At 41.3% G+C, this 17,407-nt stretch overlaps 1 protein-coding gene across 1 annotated transcript in view; it reads left to right on the forward strand.

Annotated features, from left to right (window-relative positions):
- Positions 1 to 14,156, forward strand: part of ZNRF3 (zinc and ring finger 3) — a 155,676-nt gene extending 141,520 nt beyond the window's left edge. The window contains exons 6-9 of the mRNA XM_066603191.1: positions 2,535 to 2,702; positions 3,063 to 3,165; positions 3,659 to 5,227; positions 6,222 to 14,156. Coding sequence (XP_066459288.1) covers positions 2,535 to 2,702; positions 3,063 to 3,165; positions 3,659 to 5,227; positions 6,222 to 6,247 — 1,866 coding nt within the window. The 3' untranslated portion in view covers positions 6,248 to 14,156. The remainder of the gene's footprint in view (positions 1 to 2,534; positions 2,703 to 3,062; positions 3,166 to 3,658; positions 5,228 to 6,221) is intronic.
- Positions 14,157 to 17,407: the final 3,251 nt, after the last annotated feature.

Genomic DNA, 17,407 nt, shown 5'->3' on the forward strand with positions numbered 1-17,407 from the left:
AATCTTAGATAAAAGTAATAATGTGAACTGTGTGGTATTTCCGAAGACGGGTAATTACGGAGGCTGGTTGGGATGGGTACATGGGGCAATAAAACCGTGTATTCCCCCTCCTCTCATACTTTTTGGGGGTCATTTCTTGACCTCAGTGGTGGGTATGGGGTGTAAAAAGTGGCGCTCTGTGAGTCTCCGTAAGCTTGATGAGGTGCGGCGGTCTCGCACAGAAGGCGCTCAACAAGCTGCTCCTGGAACTGCAGGAAGGCGAACATTCCCGGGGCTTCTTGTAAATTGCGTATTACAGGTATCGGTCTGAATAACGCCGGGCTCACACGGCCGTAGGTGGAATCCGCAGCGGATCCCAGCTGTGAGCCCGGCTGTGACCCTGCGTACGGCCGCGTAATGTACTGCGCATAACTGCCTACTCACACAGGCGGTCATTCGCAGTACTTTTCTTTTTATTTCCCGCACCCTCACTTAGCGATGACACGGGTACCCGCAGCCCGTATACAATGTAGTTGCGTATGGGCTGCAGGTATATCCGCGACCATGGAGCACAATAGGCTCTATGCTGCGGATAGTCGCGGTAAAATAGAACATGCTGCGTTCTCTTTTCTGCGAGTGGATTACGCAATTCCGACCTGCTAATGTGAGCGGAATTGTGTAATCCAATGCGATTAATCCATGTATTACCGCGGATCAGAAGCATGCGGAATCCGTAATTCCTATCCGGTCATGTGAGACCGACCTAAGGTAGATCGCTACCTTTTTATCACGTGATCGGGGACCACTCAACGAGGCCACCCGTCACTGCTCCAGGCTCTCGGCGACCGTTAGTCGCTGGGAGCAAGGAGATTTAAAATTTCCTGTGCTCCCCGACTCCTGCGCATGTGTTCGCTGTTTTTGCCGGCGGTTGCATGCGCAGGATCCGGGAAAGTTCACGGATGAGGATCGCGTCAGGGTGCAAATACGGAGGCCTCTGGTAAAAAGTTTCATCTCCGCTCACCGATCGCATCGGTGAGGGGAGATGAAGCTTCACCTTTTTTTTACTTTTACGTGACCACCATTATCCATTGGATAACGGCGATCACGTGACGAGGAACCGCTCACCGCGGTCCCCCGTGAAATCTCCAGGCTCTCGGCTAAATTTTGTAGCCAGGAGCAGGGAGATTTTAAATTATCCTGGCAATCCATGGCTTTTGCACATGCGTCCGCCATTTTGGCGACGGGCGCGTGCGCAGAAGCTGGGGTAAGGTCCGCGGATAAATCCGCGGGCCTTAGGTACGTCATTTCATCCTCCCTCACGGATATGATCCGTGGGGGGAGATGAAACGCAAGCTTTTTTAACTTTTTTAAAACTTTTTTTTTTACTTTTACACTTTTTTTTCTCACTTTTTACACTTTTTTTTTTACTTTACATGATCACTGTCATCCATTGGTTGACAGTGATCATGTCCCCAGTGACATCCCTCTGCTCTTGGCTACACATGGCAGCTAAGAGCAGAGGGATTTTAAATTTCCCGGGGCTCGAGCCCGTCTGTGTCTGATTGACATCGGGCGCGCATGCGCAGATGGGGATTCGGGTCCCGGGACATCGGGGAGGACTTAGGTGTGTATTTTCACCTCCCTTCATGGATCCGATCCATGAGGGGAGGTGAAACGGTCCCCGGTAACACCTCCTGGTTCCCGGCTACCTTCAGGAGCCGGGAGCCAGGAGATTTCAAATTTGCCAGGGGCTCCCGGGCTTCTGCGCATGCGCCTGACGTCATCGTCTGGCGCGCATGTGCAGAAGACCGCTGGCAGGTCCGGGAGGACCCGATCTCCGGGGGACACCGCCGACAAGCCAGGTAAGAATTTTCAGCTGCTCTGATGGATCCGATCCATCAGGGCAGCTGAATATCTAACTTTTTACGCACTTTTCTTTACTTTTTTGCGATCGGCGCTATTCATTGGATAGCGCCGATCGCAATGCCGGGGGGGACTGCCCGCATCCTGGGATGACAGCTCCATGCTGTCGGCTACCTGCGGGCACCGACAGTATGGAGTGGTCATGTCCTCAGGCAAGTGGGCATTAATCCTAAGAAGACGCATAAAACTACGTCCTCTAGGATTAAAGCCCACTTACTGAGGACGTAGTTTCCCGATGGGGCAGTCGTTAAGGGGTTAAATGATTTTCCTGTATTTGAAAATATTCTTGCTGAGATACTTGTCTCACAATCATTTACTTACGTTTTGCTCCTGTACTATCCTGTGACATCGCTTCAGAAAGAACCTTTTTAGGTGCCCTCCGTAATAGATTTGACTCCATTGCGTTTTGCTCCTTGCTAATTTCTGTAACCATGAAACTGCAACTCCATCCAACAGGTTTATTCTGTTTTGCTCTATAACTTCTCTTTGAAGGTCCCATAGACTAGGAGAACATGGTTACCTTGCATTGCACCGTATAGGCAGACAGACTAGAGTCTGACAGTTGTCACATAGTGACCATAATTGTAGATCTTGATTATCTGAGTAATTATGGTAATGACCTTCTCTTACAGAACTCCATGAATAGGATGGCTGTTCAGGCACTTGAAAAAATGGAGACCAGAAAATTCAAAGCTAAGGGCAAAGTGCCTCGCGAGGGTAGCTGCGGTGGCCTTGATACACTAAGTAGCAGTTCCACCTCCGACTGTGCCATATGCCTGGAAAAATATATTGATGGAGAGGTAAGGTCCAGAAGCTGGTGGTTATCAGAAAGCCTTTCTGTGTGGGATTCTGCATACTGACATGTTGTATGAACTTCTACTTCAATACTACTTGTATGGAGTTTGTAGACTAGATCATCATTACAGTGGAAAGCTGATGGCAATTAGTATTATTATTGCATTGTGTTATTGAAGGTTTTTGGTTAGTTTTAACGGTTATGGCCTACTACACATAATATGTTTATCCTCCAGTCCTCCTCTATGCAGCAATGTCTGACACAATGGGTAACAGTGTGTCACTAATGACTATAAGACCCTGGCCAACAGTTGTGATAGTCGTCATCATTGCGTCTGATGGCATTTTTTTCTTGTCTTCCCTAGGAGCTGAGAGTCATTCCGTGCACACATCGGTTTCACAAGAGGTGTGTGGACCCCTGGCTTTTACAGAATCATACATGCCCACATTGCAGGCACAATATTATAGGTGAGTGGGATATCAATGGAACACAAAAATGGAGGATGGCAGGGTTAGTTTACAAAATAGATAAACCAAAGTAACCTCGTTTTGATGAACTGTGTGTCAAATAAGGTGTTTTTAACAAAGTTTTAATTTAGGGTTGTAGTTAGTTATAAGGGGTGTAGAGGTGCCAGACAAACCAGGACTTGGTGCCCAATGGTCCCTCAACACATTTGTATTATAAATGGTACAAAGAAGGTACAGTTACAGATTTAGCATTGGGCTGCAGAAGCTTCAAGTTGCACTTCTGGTTTAATTACGTAATTAGCATGTGATCAATTCAATTTTGCATAGCCTTCCCATTCCACGAACAATGGAATAATTGACCTCATTATAGCTGACTTTTTGGCTGGCATGTTCTATAGAGAAAATCCACAATTTAATGTTTGAATTACACAAATGAAACTACTGTATTGATAAGTTTAATATCAGATACTTATTGTATTTTCTTACACCACAGAGCAAAAGAAAGGAGGTCATGGTACGGTGTGTGTTGATAGCTCAGGCAATCGTGGCCGACACCAACAGCAACAGAGAGTCATTCTCCCAGTCCACTACCCAGGACGGGTACAACGAACTGGACCTATTGCTGCATATCCAACACGTACCAGCATGGGCCCACATGGCAATCCCATTACGGTACTCACTGTAGAGCGACCAGTGGAGCCTCCATTTCTAACTGGATACAGGCCTGTATCAATTGATCCGCCAGCTCCAGCCCATCACTGTGATCTGGAACATGCTCCATATCCACAAGCTAGTCATGGCTTCCGGCGGTCCAAGTATGGAGGAAGAGGCTTTAACACTGCCACTTGTTACTCTCAATATGAAACCATGTACCAGCACTACTACTTCCAGGGTTTGAGTTACCCACATCACCAGGAAACAGCAGGTGGTAGTCAGATGCACAGAGGAATAGAAAAGGGCTTGAACCATGCCTTTCAGACTGGTACTAACTTGCTATATCAGCCTGCACCTGCCATGATGCACATGGCTCCTCCATCAGCTGGTGGGAGCTGCTTCCTTCATAGTCAGCACCAACATCGCTCAGTATGCAGTGGCTACTTGGCTGATGTACCCTGCAGTGACAGTAGCTCCAGTTCCAGTTCCAGTTCAGCACAGGGACATGCCTCATCTAGCGACTCCATGCTGGACTGCACAGAGGCCAGCAACCAGGGAGTGTATGGCAGCTGCTCCACCTTTCGAAGCTCTCTCAGTAGTGACTTTGATCCATATGTGTACAGGAGTCGAAGTCCTGCTAGGACTGGAGTGGGAGATGCCACAGCTTGTGGGGGGGATGTTGTAACGGGACCTGGAAGAGGTAGGTCAGACTGCAGACCTCACCAGACCTTCCCAAATTCTTCCTCTCGGGATCGCTTGTCTAATTGCAGCCTGGAGATGAATTATAGCAGCAATTCCTCCTTAGAGCGACGAGGGGCTGCTGTGGCCTCTGGGCTAGTTCCAGAAGCCTCTAGCTCCATCTCACAAGGGGGTGGAAGAGACTGGCGGGGACCTGAAAAGAGCTGCCATTGCTGTTTTCAAAGACCTACTGGGGATAACAGTCCAGACTGCACAAACTTATATATGGGTACTGAACCCCAACAAGCAACAGCTGCACCCTCCAGTGGAGGCTTGTACAGTGTTACCTCCAACCTTTTACACCGGACAGAACCAGGGTCAGTACTAGGCCACTCTGCCCGGCCCTGCTGCCTCTATGAGGAGAATCATGGGAGCTGCTACGCTGAGGACTATGCAGTCAGCATTCAGTATGCTCTGGCAGAGGCAGCGGCGGCAGCAGCCGCTGCTGCAGTAGCCGGGTGTGAGGTTGGTCAACCAATACCCATCATTCCCGAGGATCCAGGCTACGAGGGTGGCTTAGATTGTGTGGGACATGTCTCCTGGGAGATGGAGGGTGATGAAGAGGAGGAGGAGGTACTGTACTGCCAAGAAGGACCTTGTTGTGTGCTAGTAGAAGAGACACGTGCCCTGTGTCGAAACACAGGATCAGAGGGATCTGGAAATGTCACAGGTAATGTCACAGCAATGTTATAATATTTTGCGTAGTCTACAGTGTGTGATGCGGTTCTTGATTTAGTGCTATTCAGAACATACAGTACTTTTCCTAAAAATGTCACACTGAGCTGAGACAGTATTGACCATGGCACATTGCCGTTGGCTGTTCAGGTAATCTTGTGATGTACTGTATGTTTGAATTCAAAGCTAGTAGTGTGTAATAGTGGGGTCAGTCCCATTTTTCGATGTCCGCTGGTTCAAGATGATTTCTCCTCTTCCCTGGAGTTCCCCGGTTTTGTTACCCTTCCCCCTCCCCACTAGTCTCTGGTGTCCTTGGATGCTTACCTGTCCACTTGCTGTTGTCAAGCTTTTTACCCAACAGCACAGTTATTACTTGATAGCTGCCTATTTTTTTTAATTAAATTGACTTCTTATTGAACTTTTTAAATGTTTTGCAACCCATAAAGCAAGGAAAAGGCACCTTCCTGGGTCAATAAACAAGAGTTAAGCAATGCATCAAAACTTAGACATTTATGTAGGTCATTTGGCTAATACATTACTGTATGTTTGTACAAATGGGGTACAATTACTGAATCGTGAAATTAAAAACTATGTTGGTTTACAGTTACTCTTTATACAACTGCATACATTTCCCAGAGGAGCATACATAGCCTTAAAAGTCTCCTAACACCTACTAGGTGCTCTCTCGAAGGGTACAGTCACTTACACTTATCACACTACCTTATTCAATAAGGAGATGGTCACTTGTATCCTCGGTGAAGATGGAGTGAATGGCACATACCCCAATCAAAGTAGCCTTCTGCCTCTCAAAGTCCTTCTTGTACCTAAACTGTCTTATGTACAATATGGTGGGTATTGATTTTTGTCTTTGGGCTGAAACTTGTACTGGTTTATAGCATTTTCTAATTCAAAGTACTGCTATCACTTTTGCTTGTGCAGATAGTTTTCAATGTCATTTATATTCCTGTCTTGTGCTCCATGTTCAACAGGCTGCCACCCCACAGACAAAGACTGAGCACTAAGGATACAAACTACTAGGAATAGATTGACTCTGTGGAATATTTTCTGAACTTTTAACAAAAAGAAGAGTTATAAAAAAAAAAATCACAATTTAAAAAAAATATTTTTAACAAGAGTTGGACTTAACAATGCACCGTGATCTGGAATCCACCACACAGTACAACCACTTTTACCTGCTTTATTCCCTGGACTCAGCAATTGGAGAATCTGTGTTATTTGTTTAGTTTTTTTTTTTGTTTTTGTTTTTTTTTATCTTTTATTTTATAAATATATATAAATATATATATATAAATATATATTATTTTTCGGTTGCTGTTTTAGATTTTTTTTTTCCTTGTGAGTTTGTACATGCGGAAGAACTGTCTTTTCCTGATGAAAAAGAGATATATATTTTTTCAATAAAATAAACAAGAAAATATTAATATTATTTTTATCTGTTGGCTAAGAAGCCAGGAAAAAAAAACACAAAAAGAAAGATCAGGGGTTAACTTTGTTTTTATCTGCCTCTTTAAATGACAAATTATTTTGTATTTAAGTTGAGCCTTTGCTAAACAATGTCCTAATTTGTATTCTATATAGCTGCAGTTTATATTTATGGTGCATTCTTTGTAATGATCATAAGCTAAAACCACTTTTATGTTACAGTAATACTTTTTTACATGAATGTATTTGTGCAATGCAAATATATTTTCAATGTGTTCTTCATGCCATATTTCTAGAATGGTCTGTTCATGCATCAGTAAATCAGTTTTCACTCACAAGCAATATGTTTTAAAAAAAATGAATTGGTCCTGGTTAAAATGTATCAATTTACTTACAACAGTGATGGCTGCCATTCTGTTGGCTTGTATTGCCAATTCACTTTGTGCCTTAGTGATGTCACTTGTTTCACTGGCAGTGCTATATATATTCTCGTGAATATTGGGTTTTCTATTGACAGATACATCTCTCCACTGGGTTTAGGCAAAATGTACACATTTTAAACTGTAAACTTGTTCCTGTGAGTGCCAGCTAAATAGCGATTGTATATGTACTCTAATGTTATTTGTTCTGATTTTTTTTCATTTGGCCCATTTGATGTTCTAAGTGTCTTAACGCTTAGTAGCCATCCATTTTTTAGCCTATCCATTTTCTTTGACTTTCAGAACTTATTCACACAAGGTTGCCATGTGTTCTAGTGAACCAATAAGCAATATATTGGTTTCGATACTAAAATTACTTCCAATGACCATATGTGACCGCCTCTATGGTAGTGGGCTGAATACTTCATGGGGTGCTGCAACCTGTTTATATATTCAGACAATAAGGCGTGTCCTAAAATATACATTTGGAGAGGATCAACATCAAGCAAGATTGTTATTTCTAATCCTTATGCAATGATGGTAGGATTAATAATTAATTGTTTTATTATAACGCTTATATATGATGACCAGACGTTAATACTACACAACCCATGCACTTACAGATACATAATCTCACAAATAACTGTCTATTAGGCCTTTAAAACATAATATTTAATGTATTAAAAGCAGTAACACTATTAAAGGGGGCTTTCCAAGCATTTTTTATTGATTAATTACCCTCAGGATAGGTTATCAATAGGGGACAATTGGGGTCTGCTACTCAGGACACTGACTGATCAGCTGTTCCAGTGCCCCGCTGTTACTGGCAAAACACACAGGGTACAGAGTGGAAGCAGATGCCTCTGATCCTTGTGTAGTGGCTGGTGCTGGTAAGTGCAGGTGCAGCTCTCATTGACTTTAATGGGCCACTTCACATGGGCTGGTGTGATCAACTTCTACTCTGCACCCCTTGCATTTTGCTAGTGTGAGGAGGTGTTGGAATAACTGATCGGTGGGGGTCCTAAGTAGCAGACCCCAGCCAGTCAGCTATTGATGAACTATCCTAAGGATAAGGCAGCCATGAAAAAGGCCTGAAAAACCCCTTTAAACCCTAATAGACTGTATACACTAACTGATAAAAGTTTACAGAGCACCTGCACCAAAAAGAGCAACCCTGTGTGGAACCTAACCCTAATTTCACTATTGCAACCCATATAGGGGAAGGGCAAGGTCAAGAGGTTGCTAGCCAAATCCTGTATTTAAACTTGCCCTGCTCCTATATAGGGTGTAATAGGGACATTTACGTTAGGGTTAGGTTCTGGATAGAGTTGTCCTTTTCAGGGTGGGTGCTCTGTAAGCTGATATTCATGTATAGGGTCTTTTAGGGTTTAATAGTGTTCCTGGTTTAATATATTGATTGAACATTGTTTTAGTGGCCTAATAGTCATTTGTCTGTGAGATTTTTTTTCCTTTCTAAAACTGTGGGGTGTTATGAACATTGACCTGGGGCTGCTATATCCTGGTTTGTCTGTGAGATAATTACTGATATATGTCAAAATACAATAGAATATAGTTTAATCCAGCAGCTGGTTGGAAAATCAGTGGGATTTCTTTGAAAGCCGAATTGCTAAAATTAAAGATGACATTTCAGAGGCACTTTAATTTTTTTAGATATTAGTAACTCCAACAAAAGCCAGCAGCCTTTCGCTTCTTTAAGCGACCTCACTTATTGTTGATTAGTCGGCAGTTTTTTCTTCTTCCAGCACTTATTTGCTTGTATGTATTTGATTGGTACATGCCATCATTTTTGGTTAGATCCACCAAAATGTTTATGTGGACCTGTATGCTTTCAGAGGAATAACAAACTGAACACCTTGGGCTGGGATATTTTCTAGCCAGCTCATTTGTTGTAATTGCTTGAGATTAAAGTTTGCTACAAGATTGATAAAAAAATCATCCAAACCTATTTAATGTGTTGAGGGTCTCCTAACTCTCTCTTGACTCCTCATACCAGAGGGGAAATGAGGATTTGCCATATTGGATATGGAATTGCTTGATTCTTTGTTCTTATAGGAGATATGCCACTGTCCGAAGTGTATGGCAGAGTCTTAAGGCCCTTTTACGCGCAAAGATAATCATTCAAAATATATATTTTGAGCAATTGTTTTGAATCAACTGCTAATGGACATTAATGTCCATTAGCAGCTTATCAACTTCACTTGCATGTAAATGAGCCTCCGGAGCTGTATGCAGAGAACAGCAGGTGGTCTGTTCTCTGCATTCAGCTCCCTTGTTCTGCCTAGCGGCTGCAAGCTGGATACAATGTAATCAGCGCTCCCATGGAGAATACAGCACCATGGACAGCAAACACAGCATGTGGTCTGTTTTATCTTCTCTCCAGCTGAACGATGGATTTTATGCTCACCTAAAAATCATCGTTCAGCCAAAGAGTGAAAGATAGGAGCATTTACACACGATTATCGCTTAAATGAGGCCTTTTGAGCAATAAACGTTGCATGTAATAGGGCCTTTACTCAACTCTTCCCGTAGAAAAAAAAATGTATTCTCTGCCAAGGTGAATGTGCATGTTTGGCCACTGGCTTTTCCACTCAACTCCAGCATAAATTAGTGTATGGCAGATAGCAATCTCAAGTATATGTCCAACTTAAGCAGTGTCTAGCAGCCAATCTTCCTTCCTAACTACTTTTAAAATGAACATGCACGTTAAAGTGGGTGCCCCATCAAAGTTGACCTAGCCAACACTTTTGTGCCCAAACACCCTCCACAGTAAGTTTAAATATGCCAAATGGGGGTCTGTAAAAATGTGCACCTTCCTTTATTAAACCACTTTTTAGCAGGCAAATGTCACAAAGTGAAACATGCTATGCAGTAGAGCAGAATACGGAAGATAACCATTCACGATCATTGCTTATTAAATTAAAACCTATACAGAAATGTTCCCATATTGAGGACTCTCATATTGAGATACAAACTAAGGCATATGCACTACCATTAATCATGTTTTTGAGATTTACCTACTGTCCATGATGGTAAATGTCAGAAAGACCTGCTTCTAGAAGTGGAAGATACACAAGTTACATCAAAAAGGGTTTTTTACATTAGTAAATAATGTATATCTAGTCATTTCAATTCTATTGATTCACTGGAGATTTTCATTTTCTTAGATTCAAAAGCTATGGACACCTTTCGGAGGCAATTTTTTTCACTGGAATACATGTATTTTGGGCCGACAATCATTGGTGCTAAATTTTTAATGAAAGCCTGTTGCATCATTTGTCTTTTACAGCTTCTACATATCGCTGTAGATAGAAACTATGACCGACTCTCCATAGGAGATCTGCCTGTGAAGCTGGACTAACACACTAAGCTATTTTCACACCAGAGACTCGGCTATCTCATTTGGGAATATTTTGGCTGGTATGCCAGAAGCCAGACGACCCCATTATAGCCAGTAGGGTCCATCTGGTGCTGCTGATAACTTGCAATTCCGGTATCTTCATTGTCCAGCTCCAAGGATGGAGCTGAAAAACTGAAATGGACCAGAGACCAAGAACGCAAATATGAATATTCCCTCAGGATGTCGTTACACGGAACATATCAAGCAGATATAAGCGATAGTTCCTTGTAAACATGGCCACTAACTGGGTGATGAGTAATAATTAGTTCACTAGTCACTTCCTTTCAGCTAACCTAAAACCCCCTGGTTGATTAATTATCGTCTGATGTAAACAGGCAATCCTTTGTCTTTCAACAACTAGCCAATAAGCTTTGTAGGGGAGGTTGTGTGCTTCAGTGAGCATCAGCAACAATGGCTCTTATGAAAGAGTTGTCCCATCTAAATCCACTCCTCTCTTGAATGCTTTCATCAGCTAATTTATGACCTCTATAAAGATTCTCTGATATTGTTATAAATTAGCAGATAAGTGCCGAGAGGTGAGGACTGAAAACTAAGCAGTTCACCGATGGATCTTCTAAAGAGACTGTCTGCTGTTTACAGTGATAAGTTGAAGCTGCAGACAAACCATGCAAATTCTTTTTGAATCAAACCCTATTGCAAACATGATTGTCAGCCCAAAATATATGCATTAACCCTTTCCAATCCAATTTGTATCCTGGCTTTCCTAGGGGGCTTTAGTCTTTTTCTGCTGTTATACAACGGCGCTATCTGCTGGCTAAAGCCAGTACTGCATGAGGTGACACGTTGGATAGGCTCCAACAGCAGAGAGGCTAGCAATATACAGTAAGAGAACCCCAACGGACGTCTTCCAACATCAAAGCTGTACAGCTCTAAATCATAATGTCTTCAGAGGTCAAACAGTGGATTGGAAAGGGTTAAGTGGAAAAAAAATGACCTCAAAGGTGTTCACAGCATTTATTGCACATCCAATAAACTGCACAGCATATACTCACCAATGTTTCTTAAAGTGAGTCGGTCCACTACACACATGGCAACCATTTTATCACAAAACCCACTGAAAGTGACACTATACCACATTTAGTACTTCCCAATTCTTTTTTTTTTTTCTTTTAAGGAAAGTGGAAAGAGTCTCATTTTTTTGAAATTCTTCAATAAGCTTATGGTGCCTCTAATTTGATCAAAGGAGACCAGTCTCTTGCATTGCTTGTCTACTGAGCAAGAACTCTGGTAACTTTAGAGTCTGGTGACAAATGGGCTTGTGTGTCCTCATAAATTGATAGGCTGCATTCTCAGTGATGTCCTTTGTAAATTAATAGTCTGTGCTGAATAATAAATTTATCAAAATTGAAAGCCTGTACACAATGCATATAGTCCTGAGCATTAAACTCGTCTGCTGATATTAAGTTAATTCATCTTGAATGGAAATTGTCCTAGTAAGTACTGCCACATCGGGCTGGATTGCTGCAGTATTTAGCTGTAGCCAGGCATCCCCTATATTAAATCTAATCATTGATTATAATGATACTATTGTTTGACTTGCATTAGTATAGTGCAAGGGTCTGATAAAAGAGGCAAAAATGTTAAGTTATCTCATTAATTGTTAATACTACTGTAGGAAGAGAGACCTTTTCGGTGGCTGTCCTCCAGCAAACAGCTCTGTAATAAGCTCAGGGTAACACCTGTCTTTGGTAAAGAGATGTGTCAATTTTGGATACTGCAAGCTAATATTGAATCGGGTACTTGTTTGCGCTGATGTGTGTTGAACCGCAGTACTAAATAGTTTCTTATTGATATCTTGTACTATTCTCTAGTATTCAGATAATCTAACACAATATATAGCATTTTCTGCTCTATTCCATAATGTTGTTTGTGCATCTGGAGAGCAGCAAAACCTCCCCGGTCTCACCTGCACTGAAAGTGAAAATGCTGCTAACTAAGCAATTTCAGGTAGGACAAGACATATTGGAATTAGTGTTGCATATCTCCCCACATTCACTAACAAGAGCCTGATCTTGGTGGATATTGTCATTATGAGCTGCATAGATTAGCAAATGCCTATGGGGATTGACAGACCTACGAGCTCCTGGCAAAATGAAATATACATTTAGTATAGCTATTGGCAATGTATTGATTTGGCCAAGAAAAGCATAATCGGTGAGATCTGACAGCCATGTGCCTACCATTAAAATGAACATTCTCTTGTCATTTTTTAAACTTTTGACCGCCAGTTCTACCTTGTGTTTTGCTACTTTTGCTCAGCATCCATGGATTGCAACTTGTAGTTCTTAAGCTGTTGTACAATTGCAATTCCCAGCATGCCTGTGGCTGTCAGGACATGCCAAGAGTTGTAGTTTTAGCATTTACTACAGCTGCTAAAGGTGCCTTCTCTTGCAACAATATTTCAACCCACTAATGAATGATCAGTGGTTTGAAATGTCATGCGAGGATCTAGTGGTCATGGAGAGTTTCTTCCTGACCAGGCGGGGACCAAACATCGGATTGTTGTCTAGTGACAATAAGTTGTGTCCCAGGGTTCTTCTGCTGACTTTATTGATATGGCACTGGACAACAGAATGGTGTGAAGGGTTAAACATTTGTGGTCAAATGTGGTATAATTTGTTGTATTACAGATAGTGTTTTAGGCAATTCAGTTCAACTGCCCCTTTCCTTGAACGGATACCTTCCTGCCCACCACAAGTGCCTTGTGTACAATATTGGGGTATACTGATCAGATCAGTCTATTGCCATTTAACCATTTGCTATCTAGTAAGAGATGAGGGCCTCATATATAAAAAACTGCTGTGTATAGAAAAAGTGCAGCAGTTAATCACAACAGCCAATAGAAGTACTTTTTACATTACTTCACCTATCTTATAAAAATAAGGTTTTTTTTATTCTGATTGGTTGCTCTAGACAACTGGTACTCTTTTTGTCTACACTAGTTTTATACATGAGGTTCTTGGTATATAAGTTATATAGACTTTAATAATAATACAATTTGTTATAACAGAACCACATAAAGAAGAATACTTTTCGTTAGAAATTTGTTAAAAAAAATAAAAAAAAAAATAGAAAAAGAAAAGTACAAAAAAATTTAAGGGAGCAACGGTTCATTTTTTTTTTCTTTTTACTTAAATACTGACTCTTATATTTGTATGTTATTTTTGTCTTGCCTTTTGGTACTGCAGCTTTAACAGATATTGTGTAGCACTTAAAAGAATATTATGAGACAACATATTTTGGGATATATCTTTTCCAATCAAAGCTTCTACCAGTAAGAATTTTATTTTTTTTTTAAATTTTTGAAACTGTTTGTAAAAAGCTGAAAACAACAAGAAACGTGTGTCTGTTATGTGTATATGTGTGCCCTTTTTCATTTATGAAAATGTTCTCAGAATATTTATTTACTAATATATTTATCTTAAGACAAGTCTTACGTTGAGTGTTATCGGGGTAATCAATGAATATATCTAACACACAAAAAAACTTGTTTTTGTATCTGTCCAGAAAATGCACATGGATGTAAAGTTTCTGACCAAATTATGATTAAGAAAAAGAAATTAAATAATTTTAGTACTATACAGTTTTGTAACAAAGTGTACAAATGTCAAAAATACAATTTTACCAAGAAAGTTTGTACATTGTCTATCTTTTTGTTCATAACCCATACTAAAAACTGTTTTAACTTGACACCTTTAATTCGAAAACAAAGAAGTTTGTTTCATTGTCAACTTTGCACATCCTTTTTAGGCCGCCTGCACTCGACCGGATTTACATTGCGGAATCCGGAGAATCATGCTATGGAAAAGCGTTTTTCCTACCTATGAGCAGAAATCAATTGCGATTTTTCTGCCCGCGGGGGGGGGGGGGGGGGGGCGGAATCACACCATGCTCTATTTTCAGGCGGATTCTGAGTGGATGGCTTTCATTGACGTCAATGGAAGCCGTCCAGGCCGTGGCCCGTCTGCAATCATCATGGCGGAAAGGTCATGGGATCCATGTCATCGCCTAGTGACGGCGCGGCATGATCTCTACTTCGCATGTGCGCCGGCCGTTACATCTGCAGCACAGTTTTAAAAAAACGCGGACAGGTATGCAGCCGGCCGTGTGCAGGCGGCCTTACTAATGTTTTTGAAATACTGTGAAGAAAAACACCATACCTAGAGCATGATAAGCTTGATTAAAAGAAAAATTGCACATTCATCAGGGGCCACATATTTATCTTTATAAGCAGTATAAATAACCTAAATCTACTGACAAATTGCCAGCTAGCAGGAAAAAACCCTATGTGCTACACCTACCTGTAAAACTTAAAGGGGTTGTCTGACTTACCCAAGACTATTAAAACAAACAAAAAAAAACCCTGTATACTCGCTGGAGCGCTATTTTAGTGCCACGGCATCTGACTGGATGTCACCCAGTCTTCTGGTCTGGTGATGTCCCGTAACGTGTCACATGGGCTTTTAATATAGAAGCCCCTGGCAGAGGGTTATGGGACATCACTAATGATGTCCTTATGGAGCCTCTTATTGGCTGCAGCAGTCACGTGGCTAAACAACCATGTGACTACTGCAGTCAAAGTAAACCGAAGGCTGGAGGACCAATGCTGGCAAGCAGGTAGGTGAGTTTTCTGTGTGTGTTTTTTTTTTTTTTTACACTATATAGTTTGTCCTCCCTCTACTGCCAGTAATGATTTTAATATTGGAAAACCCCTTTAAATTTTATTAAGTATGATTATATTATTGCAAAATTGTACAACAAAAAACCTAAAAGATTACTACATATGGAGCATTTCAGTCCTCCAAGATGGTGGCAGACATATGTTCAATACACTTATGCCATTAGCTATGTCAGTGTCTTCATCCACTATAGTGAAGACTGCAGTGAATATTGCTTGCATATATAACTGCAGAAACACCTTGCCATTTAAAAGTCCGACTAGCCCCCCCACTCGACATGTTTTACACGTCTTAGGGGTAGAGGGCAACATTGAAATCCTACCTACTAATAAAAATTAAATTTTACAGGTGCATGCAGCCCGTATGGGTTCTTTTCCTGCAGGCTGGCACTTTGTAAATGTGTTGATAAAAACATTACTGACCCTTCCACCTGCTCCAAACAAAAAAAAGTTCTATAAAACATTAACATACAAAAAGTTTCTAACTAAAAAAAACAAAACAGTGAAAATCCTGGTAAGTTCAATGTGTGAAAGTGGCCAAAATGAAGGTGGACACCAATGTAGAGAAGAGACCAGCATCACAATCAACTCCCAATAGTGTGTTGATATGATTAAGGTGAGAGCTTTGCATCGGTCATTCAAGTGCCTCAATATAAACTTGGTAAACTTTTTTGGTTTGCTTTTGACCTCACAAAGTGACTGGCACACAGTTTCTACATGCTCGTTGTAAGTTATAACTTTCATACTATCCAAACAATGTGGAAGCAAAAACATTCTAGTTGGTAAAAAAAAACAAACATTTTTACAGTTTCATCTTTTCAGTTGGCAGATGCTGAGGAGGGATTTACTAGACAACACCTTTCCAGATAGAGTCCACTGCTCATGTGCTTTACAATTCTGTATCCTGGCACTTGGTGTACTCAGGCTTGTATGTGAAGCTGCTCAGCCAAGCAAACCCAAACCATTCGCAAAAAAGAATATTTTTCCATTAATGTTCCTTCTAGAGTCCATTTACAATTCTGTCATAAGTGTTGTTTCATGGCACAGGCTTCTGTATCTGATGATTGTGTTCTGCAGAGTTGGCCTATTGCTGATCCGCTCATGTGCTAGACATTTCTTGAGAACAGCAAGTACAGTTAACTAGCTGCAGTTCTTTCGTTGCAGACATTTCACAGACTTGACATGTTAGACAGGTAACAAGCTAGAACAGAGCCACATGTCATTGAGCTCTTCAGTATGATCTGTTCTCCTGCTAATATTTGTCTATGGAGAAATTGTAACTCTAAATTTGACTTTATGCACCTGCTCTAACCCAAATGTTCAAATTCCACTGGCATAACTATATGGGTCAAAGCAAGTCACAGTTGCAACTGGGCCCAATTATCCATAGCGACCACAGACCTCCCTGCCACTTGAAGTCCTTCAGGGCCCAGCACACAAAGTCCTGACACTTGTCACACATGAGGACATTCGGTGTACAGCACTTGACAGCCTCACAGCGTTGCATCCATTGGAGCATACAAGCTCCTGATGCCGTCTGCTGTCGGGATATCAAATGTACCACAGTTGCTGAAAGGAGAATCGCCTGTCACCCAGTTCTCGCTACCATCCAACACCGGCTCCTCTCATCTCCTGTAATTTGTTCTAATGAGTCCTTAGTGTCTCCTTATTAGTCTGAACGTTTTTGGTTTATACACTGTTGCTAAACCTTGAACATTTGCTTTTTCTGATTGATAAAAAATAATGCTTGTTGTATACACTTACTAATCAATGGTTTTATATAAACCTAGTATATGCTTCTAGTAAATGATTAATTTGTATGACTCGTCAATTAAGATGGGCACTGCAAGCTATTGGGGTCCATAGGACCCCCTAAACCCACTAATGCTACCTAATACCAGGACCCTTTCCCGTAATATGCCCTTGTGAAACCAGCCTTATAGTAATCAGTTCTACCACAATGTCAAACTGAACTGTTCATGTAAAGGATCCTACTTTTATCTTTGTAGCAATTGCTCAGCTTTCCATTCCCGGTCATCTGCATTGCAGGGGCAGCTAGATGATTATATTACAATGTTTAACTGCTAAATTGTGTCAATTAGGGACATAAGAAATATAATCACTCAAAATGTAGATATTGCAGTAATTCTCTGAGGCAGGGTAACACAGCAATGTTATCATGCACAACTCACTGTT

Source organism: Eleutherodactylus coqui, chromosome 5, assembly GCF_035609145.1.
Source record: "Eleutherodactylus coqui strain aEleCoq1 chromosome 5, aEleCoq1.hap1, whole genome shotgun sequence".
Taxonomy (NCBI): Eukaryota; Metazoa; Chordata; class Amphibia; order Anura; family Eleutherodactylidae; genus Eleutherodactylus; species Eleutherodactylus coqui.